The sequence below is a fragment of the Condylura cristata genome, unplaced genomic scaffold (assembly GCF_000260355.1).
Source record: "Condylura cristata isolate star-nosed mole 26May11 unplaced genomic scaffold, ConCri1.0 scaffold00003, whole genome shotgun sequence".
In the NCBI taxonomy this organism is placed as follows: domain Eukaryota; kingdom Metazoa; phylum Chordata; class Mammalia; order Eulipotyphla; family Talpidae; genus Condylura; species Condylura cristata.
Genome location: NW_004567104.1, coordinates 37,717,380 through 37,731,368, shown reverse-complemented (window position 1 = coordinate 37,731,368; position 13,989 = coordinate 37,717,380). Strand labels below are relative to the sequence as shown.

At 40.7% G+C, this 13,989-nt stretch overlaps 1 protein-coding gene across 3 annotated transcripts in view; it reads right to left on the bottom strand.

The window, feature by feature from the left end:
* Window positions 1-6,021: 6,021 nt before the first annotated feature.
* LSAMP (limbic system-associated membrane protein) overlaps window positions 6,022-13,989 on the bottom strand; it is a 699,268-nt gene continuing 691,300 nt past the window's right edge. For all 3 annotated transcript variants that reach the window (XM_012731264.1, XM_012731261.1, XM_004675198.2), the window contains one exon: window positions 6,022-13,842. In XM_012731264.1, coding sequence (XP_012586718.1) covers window positions 13,745-13,842 — 98 coding nt within the window. In that variant the 3' untranslated portion in view covers window positions 6,022-13,744. The remainder of the gene's footprint in view (window positions 13,843-13,989) is intronic.

The following is a 13,989-nucleotide window of genomic DNA, read 5'->3' as shown; positions in this document are numbered from 1 at the left end:
TATGCTTTAACCCGCTGCGCCACCAGGGAGGGCCCCCTTCCTCATCTTTTTAACCTCCAAATGGAAGCAAGGCTTTCTCCTGATTTTGGAGTCCTGAATTATTGTTATGGTACTCTTTTGTTGTAATCACAGCAGTGGGTTCTCTTTTCTCTTTATTTTTTTCCCCATGACAGCTTTCCTTTCAATGGCAGGGAACTCTGCACCTTTGTGTGGAAGGCAAGAGAATTCATGTTTTTCCTTTCAGATCGCTTCCTCTCCACTAGAGTAATCCCTTGACAGATCACACATGAGCATCACAGCCATTTCTTTCAGCATCCGGTGCTGATGTGCTGCCACGACTGCATTTCACTTAACACTTTTCAAACATCCTTTTCAGCCTGAATCTTGACTAAACTGGTAGAGATGAGCATTGAAAAACAGTATTCACTCTTACTTGAAAGGCCTCCCAGCACCTAGCACAGGGACAGGCCAGCCTTAAAGACTCCCAAGCCTCTGGGTAAGGAATGAATAAAGGAATGGTGTGTTGATAAGAGAGTGTTCCAAACACTATGTTGATTTCTCAGTATAGAGAACAAGTGGGGAAAACCCAGAGGGGAGTGATCCTGGGGTCTCAGTTCCCTTAACCAATAAGAGGAAACAGTTCCAGGAGATGGAAACAGTCTAGTTTGTTGGTAAATTGAGGAGGCAGCTGACTCATGTCTGAAAGACCACCGTCCTGCTCATTGGCAGAGGGCAGGGCTATTTTTCCAGGGAGTAGAAAGGGGGAGTGGGCAGCGTCAGCACGTCCATCCTGGCCACAAGGCACCTGGAGGTGCTGCTTGACACCAGCTTGCTTTTGCCATCCCCTGGTGCTCAGAAGTTCTGATGTTGCCTTCCTGGTGATGCTCTTTGCTCTCTCTGGATGTAAGAAAATAAAGATTTTTTTAGCCTAGAGGGTAAATAAAGGAGATGGGAGTGCACAGATAGAGACAAATTCTTCGTGGCCATATCAGAAGAATCAATAGGGACAGCGTGAAGTTAAAGTCAAGAAAACATTGATATGGACAGGTGTGTGTGAGAGAGAGTGTGTGTGTGCACACACACATGTAGGCCTGGATGGGAGGAAGTGTGCATGACATTTTGAAAGAAGAGCAGGAAGCACAGGTTAGAATCAAAGAGTTTAAAAGGAAAAGGAAGGGGCTGCCCTGGTAGCCTAGGTGTTAAGTCTCAATGCCATCACTGCTGTGGCCAGGGAGCTGACCCCCATGGCACAGCAGACCTCTCCTGTCTCGCCTACTGCTCCCCTCAGCAGTGTGTTTCAGTAGATCGGCCTGTTCTGCTCCTCAGTCTATCTCTGATGAATCCTTTCACCCCCATATCTCTGGCCTACACCCTAGTTTTGGTATGCAGAAAATGAATAAATACAACTTAAAAAAAACAAGAACGGGGCCCTCCCTGGTGGCGCAGCGGGTTAAAGCACAGCACTGAGAAGCTAAAGCCACTTCCGCATGAGTTCGATCCCCGCCTGCCCCCGGAGGTGACCACATGGCGTGGCAGACCTCTCCTGCCCCGCCCGCTGCTCCCCTCAGCAGTGTACTTCGTCGATCTGCCTGTTCTGCTGCCCACTCTGTCTCTGGTGAAGCCTCTCACCACCCCTGAGCCTCTGGCCTGTACCCCAGTTCTGTATGTACAAATAAATAAATCTTTAAAAAAAAAAAAAAAAACCAGAACGAAAGGAAGAATTCACACACTGCACCTGGTAGAGGGTTCTGAAAAGCTACCTTTTTCATTCACACGAAGCATTTAATTTATACACATTCAGTGACCCCCTTCCTACCTACACCCTTTCTAGGCATTTCTCTTTGTTGAAATGGCAGGACTATAAAAGAGAGGACCATTAAAACACCTTCTTTTTCTTATGAAAGGATTGTATTGTAAATCCTTGTTAAATGTCCATCTTCCCAGCCAGTCAGAAAACTCCAAAGGGTGGGATCTTGCCCTTGGGAAGTAAGTGAATAATTGAGCATGATGCCTTTACTAGTCTCTGTGTAAAGCTTTGTGAATGAGCAAACAGATGAAAGATGACTAGCACAGGAATTGGCATGTGTGAACCCACACCTCCCCAGAGTTGGCCCCCACTCCCTTTTAACAACTTGTTAAATACTGGGAGGGAAATTTCTATTTGCCACTGCCACACCCCTATGGTGATCCTCGCCTTTCAGGCCGAATTTTGTACTATCATAACAAGTGGTGGTTTTCCATCTTTAAGTGGGCTACAGATGTCATCATTAGCTTTCCTTTCTTCTTACCACAATATCACATGGGCCAACTTTGAATCCGTTCCATTATTACATATGAGATGATATTTTAGGGTGTATTTATTTCAAAAAGGATAATGCATTTAGTAAATGTTATATATACAGAGGATTTTAAGTAGGACTAAATGCAGCAATTAATGCTAATGAGTCTGCTGTCAGCATGTAATATTCTTGGTGTTATAATCACACATCACTGAATGCAGAGCCTCAGTTTGTTCAACAGATGCCCATTTTAATGGCCACATCCTTTTATCATGGATAAATTAGATTTAGTTAAATGTACCATTAAATGTAACCACTTCAAATGTTAATGAAAACTGCCACAGTATCCACTAGGAATTTTCGTTTTAATGTCTACTTTCCACTTATATTTAAAAGGACTTTGGGAAGGTCAGGAGTCTATTGTCGGTTTAGGGTGATTTAAAGCAAAAACTTTTCTTTTTTTTTCTCATTCCAGTTAATTCAGGTTCAGATCTTTAGACAAGTGCAAAGAAAACATCCATATGTCTTTTGTCCCTAGCAGCCCCGGGACTGCAGGCCTATAATGTTAGCCTGAACCATTCGTGGGAACCAGCTCTCCTTGGTTTTCATCTCCTGTTTCTTTTCAATATCCTTTTAGGATATTAAGGTAGAATGTAATGGGGTAATTGGGGTCCTTGGTGGTCCAATGAATTGATATCCAAGTATCATATGTTCTTGAAAGTACACAAATTAGGGTGAAATAGGGGGAAGACTTAGGAAGTGGGAATTGATCCATAAGTAGTCTTATTGACAAGAAGACTTGTTGGGACTTTCTTAGTGGAAGAAAGAGTTTGTGTAACAAAAGATCAATGATACCCTGTGAAAACTGGGTTACTTTCCATAGTGTCTTATTAGTCAGATCCTGAGACCAATTTTTTAAATCTTAGGATGTGACTGTTGGGGGACAGTATATCTTGAGTGAACTACACCCACTAATGTTTTTGGGCTCCACCTCCCCCCCTCCATGCTAAAGAGATCTCAGGCTCCTAGCATGCCAACTCTCATCATCATGGCTCTAGAATAATCCTTGAGTTCTTGAAGGGGACTGCTGGGAACGAAGCAAAGCAGTCATGCTGGATAGAAAAGGGAGGCCATGTGAGTGTAGGGGACTTGGTTTTGCCTGCGTTTGGGATTCATCTGGGGCTCCTGTTCAGGCAGTGTTACTGGTAGGACATACTGACCAATTAATCTCTATATGTCCCTCTCTTGCTCTCATTCACTCCCCCCTCCCCCCCCCCGAATTTACTCAAGTAATAATGCATCTGAATAAACAGAAGATACTTGAAAGGTATGCACGCTCAAGTTTGGTCTAGAGCCTGGGAGATTACATATTAAAAATAAGGCAAAAACTCAGCAGTGTTTCTTATGCTAATTGTCAAGGAACTATACCAATAAAAAGACAGAGTTATGCTCCAAGGGTTTGAGATGAAAATATTAATACATGCCTATGCTCCAAGGCAAAGACACAGAAGCTGAGAGAATGATGTCAATAACTTCCCTGAAAATCGCCTAGGAGCGCTGATGACTGTCAGTAGTACATCTTGGGGCTCTAGCTGCCGCATTTCTTCTAAGCTGACCAACATCATTTCCATATTCCCGAGTCTCTGATGGGGTCACCTATTGCGTTGGCCCCTGCTAGAAGGAGCAACAACCATATGTTGGATGAAATTTTGACAAATGTTTCCTAAGTCCTTTCCTTTCACCATTGTAGGTGTGAAAGGACCACAGGGTGATAACTAGGCTTTCCTTAAGAGATGAGAATCAGCTCTCCTTGCTAGCACAATGGGTTACTGCAAACTCACCACAGCCATTTTGGTATAAATTCGATCCCTGGCCCCAGGAGTGATCCACATGGCACAGTGGACCTCTTCTGTCAAGCCTCCTGCTCCCCTCAGCAGTGTACTTTGTGGATCTGCCTGTTCTGCTCCCCACTTTGTCTCTGGTCCTCTCATTGCCCTCCACCTCTGGCCTGTACTTCAGTTCTGTATATATAAATAAATATTAAAAAAAAAAGAGAGAGAGAGAATCACAGACCCACCTTCTTTTTAGCTTGGAGATTGAGTTCAGTGGTGCAGTCAGTCAGGTGGATGTAATGAAACCCTAATTAAAACTCTGTACTGAGTGAGCTTCTCTGGTTGGCAACATTATGCTTTGTCACATAACTACACCATGGAAAACAATGAGTTCTGACTGGACAGAGAAAGGACAATGAGAACTTCACATTTGAAATACTTTCAAACTTTGCTCTACGCATCTCTCCCTTTGACTGGTTCTGGTTTGTTTCCTTTTGTCATAGAAAAGTGGTGATCATAAGTATAATTGGTCCCTGAGTTCTCAGTGTCATTAAAAAAAATTATTATACCTGGGGCCTTCCCTGGTAGTGCAATGGGTTAAAGCACAGCACTGAGAAGCTAAAGCGACTTCAGCATGAATTTGACTCCCACCCACCCTGGAGGTGACTCACATGGCGCGGCAGACCTCTCCTGCTGAGGGTCCGCTGCTCCCCTCAGCAGTGTACTTCAATGATCTGCCTGTTCTGCTCCCCACTCTGTGTTGGATGAATCCTCTCACCACCCCCACAGCTCTGGCCTGTACCCCAGTTCTGTATGCATAAATAAATAAATCTTAAAAAATTATTATATCTAAGAGGATGGTAGGAACCCCTAAATTTATAGCTAGCTGGCCAGAAAGGAGGATGGACTGAGACCCAGAACTTGACCAAAGTAAGGTCTGTCTTGTTTGAGGACTGTATATTTAAACTCGTGTTTGTCAAATTCAAAGAAAAAGGGAATTTTCAGAGTTTTTATATAAAATTCAAACCTGGTGAATCTGGGCTTTAAAGCTATCTCTTTAAATCAGAGACCCAGGATTTGGCTTCTGAGACCATTTTTTGTTTGTTGAAATTGATCAAAAGTGCCCACCCCCTCTCTCTCCCCTGGTCACTCACCCTGAGATCTGTTCTTTGGTTTTCCAGATTTAATTTGGCTCCTGAGAGACAAACTTCAGACCCTCCCAATGACGCTGATGTCAATTAGCCAACTCACCCTCACCTGCTTAGTTTGTAGATTGCTTCTTTTTCTCTTGCCATCTCTCCTGTCTGTCTTAGGGAATGCTAAAGGAATTCTGTAAAATTTCTGAAAATACTTTGTAAAGACGACAACTCTCAGCAAGAAGAAAAAACAAGCTGCATTTTTCATAAGTAGATATAATAGGGGGCCTTAGAATGTAGTTTAGTTCCTTCTTTGCTGTCAGATGAGATCTTGTTAAAAGAAACCCTGAAAAGATAACCCCATGTGATGGAGATTTTAAAGAAAGGGCATATTTCCTAATGTTGTTGGTATCATGTCCTAAGTTCTTACTAATTCCAAAAACAACAACAACAAAGAACTTCTTATTGTTTTATCTATTAATCAGGTAGTCTGTGGTTATTTCTTACGATCCCTTAAGGGAGGAAAAGGAAAAAACTTTTAGAGAAATTCTTTGCTTAAATGAAGAAAAGTATTATAAATACCATGTCGCCTTCTATGATAGTGAAGACACTGACAGAGTACCTGAGTGATTCTTCAGTATTTTGTCTACTCTTCCTCCATGATTTTCAGTATCATTGCCTTCATTTCCTATCTTACTCATGAAAACCTCCATTCAGCCAGAACACAGTGCAGCCAACCACAAGATCACTGACTCAGGTCAACGAAGACACATCTCCTTTTCACGTTTATTTCATTTTGTTTTAAGATCACAGAAGAGCAGAGCATTCATACGTGTAAAGTAACAGAAGAGAGGAACAGAATTTAAATACATTTAAAAAGAAAAGGAAAAAAGCTTTTCATAATTTTAATTTTTTTTTTTTTACACACACTGCGCTTTTTATTTTCCTTCACAGAGCTAGAGTCCAGGGAAAAAAATCCACCCAATGAACAAAAATAAAAAAACCTTGAACAACAAAAAACCCAAACAAAAATGGCCATGTGTTTGTATCATCGAGGAAAGTTCAGTTTATGTCTACAGGGCTGAAAAAAAGGAATATATTTATATATTTATATATATTTATATGTATATAACACTGTTAATAGGAGAATTCTAACCAAGAGCAGGATTTATACACCCTTCAGTAGGGCAGTGAGAAAGAAGGGGTGAAGCAGTAGTAGGGAAAGCAAGTTGGAGGTTTTTCCCTGGGCTTCTCTCCCTCTGGATTTCCTCCCTTTAACCTTCCCCATTCTCAGGAAATACTCAGGGAATAAATGTTTGGTTACAGTTTGCCTGATGAACCACTTATGTCCTCTGATGAAGAGCAAAGACATGGACATGGGTTCAAAAAAGGCTTCAGAGAGCTTAGAATTCCTGCTGCATGCCATGAAGCTAGAAGTTCCGTGTGTTGTCTTCATTTGCAAGAAGCAGATGAGTGCTCTGTGCCTGGCTTTACATGGAGAGAGCTTGTGCAGAGGACAGTAGCTGTCGGAGGCGATCAGGAGCACCACTCAAAGCGAGGCACCTCTGAGATGACCATGAAGTGGGGGGTTGTCCTATGGGCAGGTGTTCTCCCCCTTACAGAGAGCTTCCTAAGTATCTAAGTACGTTGTATAGCCTTATCTACATAAAGTGATAATTATGCTGGGGGGCTATGAATAATCCCTTCTCTTCAGTGGATCAAAGATTAAATTCTTTCTATTCTCTAAGGAATGATTATCTTTGACAGGTGCTAAGCAGAGCACTAACATGGGTTGGGGACGTATTTTAATGGGTCAAGACAAGTGGGTCTGCGCTCTACCCATCCAGAACGTGGCTCGAGAAAGCAGTTCTTCCTTAACTGTCTGAGAAAACATCCTTGCTGCTTCCTCTCTTCTCAGAGAACTTAACTTCCAGTTTGATTTTGGATTTCATAGCTACTCTTACCAACTTCTGTAACTCTCTAAAATGTGTGTCTTCTCATCTAATTTTTCAATGTTTTCTTTAAATAGAATTAACTTGTGCTTGTAAAAAGACAAAGCTTACTTTCTCTTTATCCACTTGCTTGATTTCACAGCCTATAAGTCAGGTTTAGCGAAACTTACGGGAAATTCCTTCCCAAGCAAGATATATTCTCTCTCTCTTTTCTCACACAACAGCCTTTTGAACCTGCCTGGGACCATGTGCTTACTACCATCAGCACCAGGAAAACCTTTCCAAGGACACACATTTACTCTAAGGAGGCATTTGGATCAGGATGAGAGAAAACTGATTCTTCCTTTCATAAGCGCTACTTCCTTACTGGGTACATGCCTGATCCCCACTAGGTATTTTCCTTCCTGTGAAAAGGTACTAGAACATAGTTCAGCTGTTAGGATTCAATGATATAAATAAGAGAACAATTCCAGCCCTTTCAATGTTCATAGTATGATCTGAGTGTGTCCCTTCTCTACATTGCCAAGAAGTTTTATTAAGAAGATAATTTTAGACCAGTCCAGGAACCCTCTCATCTCAGAAGTTTTGACTTTTGAAATGCAGATGATGAGATGATAGTTTTGAGAAATGAAGATAATACAGAGACCAGAGACAAGAATGGAATGATAAGCTGGGCACAGGCTTACATGAGGATTTAGTCCTTATTTCAGAATCAGAAAGTTTTGAACTGATAGAAGTTTCAGAGACATCATCAAAAATTTTCACTTTCAGAATGCAAAAGTCAAGACTCAGGAAGGTTAAGTGACTTCCCTAAGGTCACACAGCTTGTTTGTAGTCAGCCCCAACGGCAGACTCTGGACTCCCCACCTAGCACACTTTTCCACCTCACTTGAAAGGTGCCACTTGTTTTGGGTAGAGAAGTGTACTTTGAATATAATGTTCATTTGACCCATATTTCTTGCTATAACAGTCCTTGCAGAGAATTGACATGGTCCCTGAGATCATCTTTTCTGATGACTTTTATGTACCACTTGTTCAGATTATAAAGGAGGATTAGTTTATACTGTGGCACACACCAGTTTCTTCAAAAAGACTCTAAGAAAACATGTCTGATGGATATACCCCCTCTGAAAATAATTCTGGATCTCATTTGCAATATTTGAGATGGGTATATAGAAACACTAAGTGGTTTCCTTGGGTGACTTAACAAGATATTTCTCTAGAATATAACATTTCTTATACCCCAGAATTTGTTGGAATCAAGATAACAAAGAAGTTGTACCAATACCTTTGTTGGATGGAAAATACAAATGCAGTACGATTTGCTCATGAAAGTATAGTGACATCCTTGGACTATTGAAATAGCATGTTTTAGAGGTAAGTAAGGAGCAACAGAAGTAAGTAAGATACTCAGGAATTGACTCTACAGGCACGTGAGTCCTCAAAATTTCTCCCTCCCTGTCTCTTGATCTGGTGTGAAGCAACAGCTGGGAGAAACCCCACTTGGGTCCTAAGGGAACGGATAGGGGGCCTCTGGGGGCTGAGCAGAATGTGAGGTTGAGTAGCTCCTGTGGGCCTCCTACCTTCTCATGGGGCAACTTCCTGTTAGGGCCATTCATCTTACTTCTTCCCATTCTGACCTGTGAAATGCTTTGGGTTTATTTATTTTTATTTGATTTTTTCTCTTTGAGATTCCTAGACTTCACTGAACTTGGCCCTGCATGAAAAATGAAGTTTACATAGTTGATATTATGTACATAAACTAGTGATTTACATTGATTTACACATGATTGGTGCCTAATTTATTAATCAGCACACAGTATGTAAATGCGCTGAAAGGAAATCAAGATTTTAAAATAAGTTTTCCATAATATTCATAAACATTTGCGCTGGTGTAAATGTTAAGCCTAAACCTAAGGTTAATACCAGTTCCCTTGCCAAGAGGAAAGTGATGTATATATCACTGCGTGAAAATAAATTCTTGAATTTCAGTTGGCCACATTTAACAATATAACTACATGCAAGTAAGAAGAGGTGACTTCTCTTCACTACATGCACATAAATGTAAACTCCATTTTGCACTTTAGTGAGATGTTTTATAGATATTATGCCAACCATGATGGAAAATTTACATCACTGGGGCAAATGCAGTCTTTGGGGGAGAAATATTTTAAATAGTTATGGAAGAAGGAAGCTTTCTAAACTGGACTTGCATTTCTTAACTCAAGGTCTTAGCTCATCATTTTTGTGGTCTGTTCAATATTTATCTTCAGAATAGTATAGGTCAGGTATAGCTTTATACTAGTATTTCTATAAAAAAATGGTAGTTGTTGGGAACTAAAACTACATCCAAGATAATAGTTTATGAAGAAAAATAAGGCCATGGGTAATCCCATGAAGCAATGGTCCATAAACAACTTCCTTTCAAAAATTAGTCACAGTGGGAAAAATGGGGCTCCACATCTTTCTAAATGAAGCATAGCTCTTTTTCTAAACCAAATTCAGTACTCTTCTTTTTAAGTTTAAACAATTATTCTAGATTTGTCTTATAATACATACGATATTGTAAATATAGCATCTGTAAAGATAAGATTAAAAAATTACATACACATATATATTATTTATCCACAAATAATTCAAGGCCCACAAAAACCAAAATGACAGAATTGGGGAGACAGATAATAGAAACAGTGAAACCACAACCAACCTGGGGATAAAATCTATGACTTGAATAGGTAAGAAGCTAATAACTTGGAAGGTAATGACTCAGAAATAATTTCATGCTGAGGAGTTTAGTTTCTGTATGCAAAGGAGGTAAGTCCACTTTTGGAGGAGAAACAGATTTTGCTTCTGTCCTCCAAGAACATGAAAATCACGAGTACTTTTACAAGGTCTCTATGAATAGCCCCAGTTGTCTGATTATGTAATAATAATTGCCCACAGCAAGGAAGAAGTCTGCCTGACTTGGAAGACAAGGCAAAGGAATAATGGAATAATTCTTCCTAACAGAACATATATTGGATTTTCCTTAAGTCTTCATTCTTTTTAGGGCAAGGGGATATTATGTCTCAAAACAAGAAAAAAAGAATTCTGATGAATGATTATATAGAGGATATAATTCTATAGTTGTATAATCTGGGATAGTTCTCATTCTTTAGTAAGTATCCCCGGTCAAGATCATTTCTACTTATGTAAACTAAAAGTCATGTCTAAGGATTTTGTGTTATGAATGGTGCCATTTCATTTTACAAAGGGCATTAAATATATTAACCATTCATATTAATCAATGTATTGTATTCCTTTCACTAAATTGTTTCCAACCAGTTGACTCTTATTCAGTGCAGGGATCCAAGCTTTGATTTCCAATGGACAAAATTCTTGAAGATGTCATAATGTAAAGAGCTTAATTCCAAGAAGTCCCATGTTGAGACAATGTAGGTGGCTTCTATTTTTTTTAACTGACCTTTTTCCAGTCTCCAGATTCTGCATTCTCCACATTGCTTAGAGACATTTTAAAACCTATGACACTTCTGGGTTCAATGTTTGCTCTGACACAGGAGCCAGGACAAAGTTTTAAAATTCCCAGATCCTGCAGAGATATAGGCAAACACCACAATATTCAATATACGTTTAATTGTGTTTAATATATGGTCATTATATTAAAATCAGGAACAAATGGTGCTGAGATGACAAAAACATTTCTTCCAATGGAGAATCTCCTTCCATAAAACCAAGATCTAGTCTTTAAAAGATGGAGATGATGAAAAAAAGTGAGTTGTCTTATTAAAATCTATGACATGCAAGGAGAACTCGTTTCTGAAACTGGCACTAAAGTGAATTAACAGCTGTAACTTTCTTTTTGTATACATCTGTCAGTCAGCATGCACTCCTCCACAACTTGCACTTAAGAATGTGGTTAGCTCTCCAGTAGAAGGGGAGTATTGAATATCAAGAGAGATATGCTTCTATTCCCATTCTAAGAAGACTAAATGCAGAGAAATCCCTGATTGTCAATAATTGATGCAGCATAGGAATATGGTTCACTTTCCCAATCCTTTAGTGGCCACATTCTTGGAAAAGAATTTCTGTCCTATGCCAGGATCTTCCTCAACTACACTTACCCGTCCCCAAGTCCAATAGGTCTTTCTGTTTCATGTTTAAAAAGCCAAATCTTAAGAGATTAATTAGGACAAATAGAATCCCCTAGAAGAGATTGGAAATGTCGCTCATTGAGAATATCATTCCCCTCAAAGATGAGACTCATGCAACGTGCCTTCAATTAACCAAATCTAACAATAAAAACTGCAGATTATTTCATATTCCCTCCCTATTGCCTCTTTCTTTCCTTTTCTTTTTTCTTTCTCCTTTTTTGGACGCGTTGTTATGAAATTTCTTGTTTTCTCATGTGACAGCTATTTTCCAGGTTCTAACCCTTGATGAGATATTTTACGCTGCTGAAATACATTCAATCATGAGCTCAATAATAATTTTCTCTTCTTTTGTAAACTGAGCCACTTCCAATGCCTCCTGCAGTTTTTGAAAATAACAGTTGGTTTCCTGACAAAGACATATACATACAGAAATCCAACTCTATCTGAAAGGCCTTTGCTAAGAAAATCCTCTAACATTGTGATGAGGCCAAGCTTGTGATGTGCATGTAACTCCTGCCTAAATGGTAGGTGTATCCCAGCTCATTTGGCGAAGGAACCAGCTCACATTTCAGAGTTGATGTGATGATGACACTTTTAGATGTAAACTTCAACACCATATCCCCCCACTGTATCTTTTCCAGAAGAGTAGAAGTCCAAAGTAATCAGGGATAGTGAAAATAATGCCATCTCTGGTAGCCTGGTCTAGGATAATGAAAGGCTATGAATGATGGTGTCATAAACGCTATCAGTGGACCTGAAGGGAGATGATGTGGGCAACGAAATCAATTGTTAGCCTAGAACAACAGGACAGAAATCTGTGAAGGAACACAAGGAGAGCATTCCTTTTTGTTGCACTCAATGCTTGGTATTAGAACTCTGACCATGTGTCTATGAGAATGGACCAGGGCAACTGTTTACTTTTTTGCCCTTGCTTGCTCTCACTGTGTTTCATCTGAGATAGAAAACAATCTCTGCTCAAGGGTACCCATAGGGCAAATGCAGTATTATTTGAAATTTAGGTAGGGGCAAAACGGGGCTGTTTCTGGTCTCCACATGGCTCATCGTTCTTTCGTGGGGAGTTAACACTTGGAGACCTTCCTGCTCCTGGGAATTTATTCAGCATATTCTAGTCATTCCTTAGTGGAGCAGAGCCAAGGCTGCCCCAAACCAGGAAGTATGTGAATCCTTCAGACTCATGAAACAGTCAAATCAGGAGCCTTCTCTCCTAGGTCCCCTCATGCAAGTCACTGGTTCCTTCTACTGTTTGCTCACCCCATCAATAGTAGGCACTTTCATTTATAGTGAGATTCTGAGTGACTCTCGACTGGGTTCTGATGATTAGATTAGGAGGAATATGAGGTTCTGCCCTTGGAAGGGGCACTGCTTGGTTGGAATACACACTGATGTCATGTGACAGCCAAGAATGGGGGAGAAACTCCGCTTCCTGCTCCTTCCCCACCATCTCCCCCAGCAACTTGTCACAGCCGCATCTCACAATTACAATGCGGGACAGTATCTACAGCACAATGAATCTATGTACACATGGACCATTACCTTGGCATGCTTTAGAGAGAGACACACACGCTCACACACATGTACACCCACGTGAGAGCGAGAGAGCTGAGCACGCACACACAGTGGAGAAAATTAAAATGGCACTTCCTAGCATCTGCGGCCTGACTAGAGCTGGGGGTGGGGAGGAGCGGTGGTTGGGGTGAAGAGACCCTGGGGGGCGGAGATAAGGAGGAGATATCTGGGATACAGGTGGGGAGATAGAACACTGGGAAGGAAGGGGGTGGTCTTAAATGTAGGAAAGATCGTGGCGGCAAACCAGATAAAGGCTCAGCACAGGACTCCAGCATGAAGCCCATCCAAAGTCTGAAGTGGCTACGAGTCAGCTCAAATGAAAAACAGAATAAAAAGAGGATGAAAATAGAAACATCAAAGGCAAGACCTTTTCTTTTCTTTCCCCACAGATGTAAAAGGATGAAGGAAGGATAAAGTGTGTGTGTTTGTGTTTGTGTTTGTGTGTGTGTGTAGGTGGGGGAGAGGGGTGATAATATCCAACTGGTAAGTCTTCGCTTTTCTTATTTTTACAACATCTGGAATTCTTAGTTACATCCATGATGTAGAATTACACAGCATACATTAGCTTAGATATACACATTTCCTGGTAGAATGTTTTACCCTGACTGATAGGCAAATCTTTATTGATGGATTTTAAAATTGTTTTAAATGTTGTATTTTCTTCTCTGATTTCTTATGTTCCCTTCATTTATAAACACACAAAGTTGTGAAATAAACGGTCTCCCCCCATCTCATTCTCTCTCTTTCTGTATCCTGTGTGACGCATTTTGTGTGTTTTTTTAAAATTATTTTTCAATTTTTATTCTATTAACATTTGCTGAGAAGGCAGAGCAGAGATGCTGCCAGCAGCCACAGTGGTACGGCCAGACTGATGGATCCGTTTATTCCTCTCACCGACCCGGGTCCTGCAGTGCAGAAGAGAGACAGAAAAGAGAAGAGTTACATCCAGAGCCCGCCATGTGATAGTGGATTGCTAACGCAGTCGTAAGTGTCTCGGGTTAGTGCCTCAAGGTCAGATACTTAACAGCCCAACAAAGGCTCAAAATCTTTCC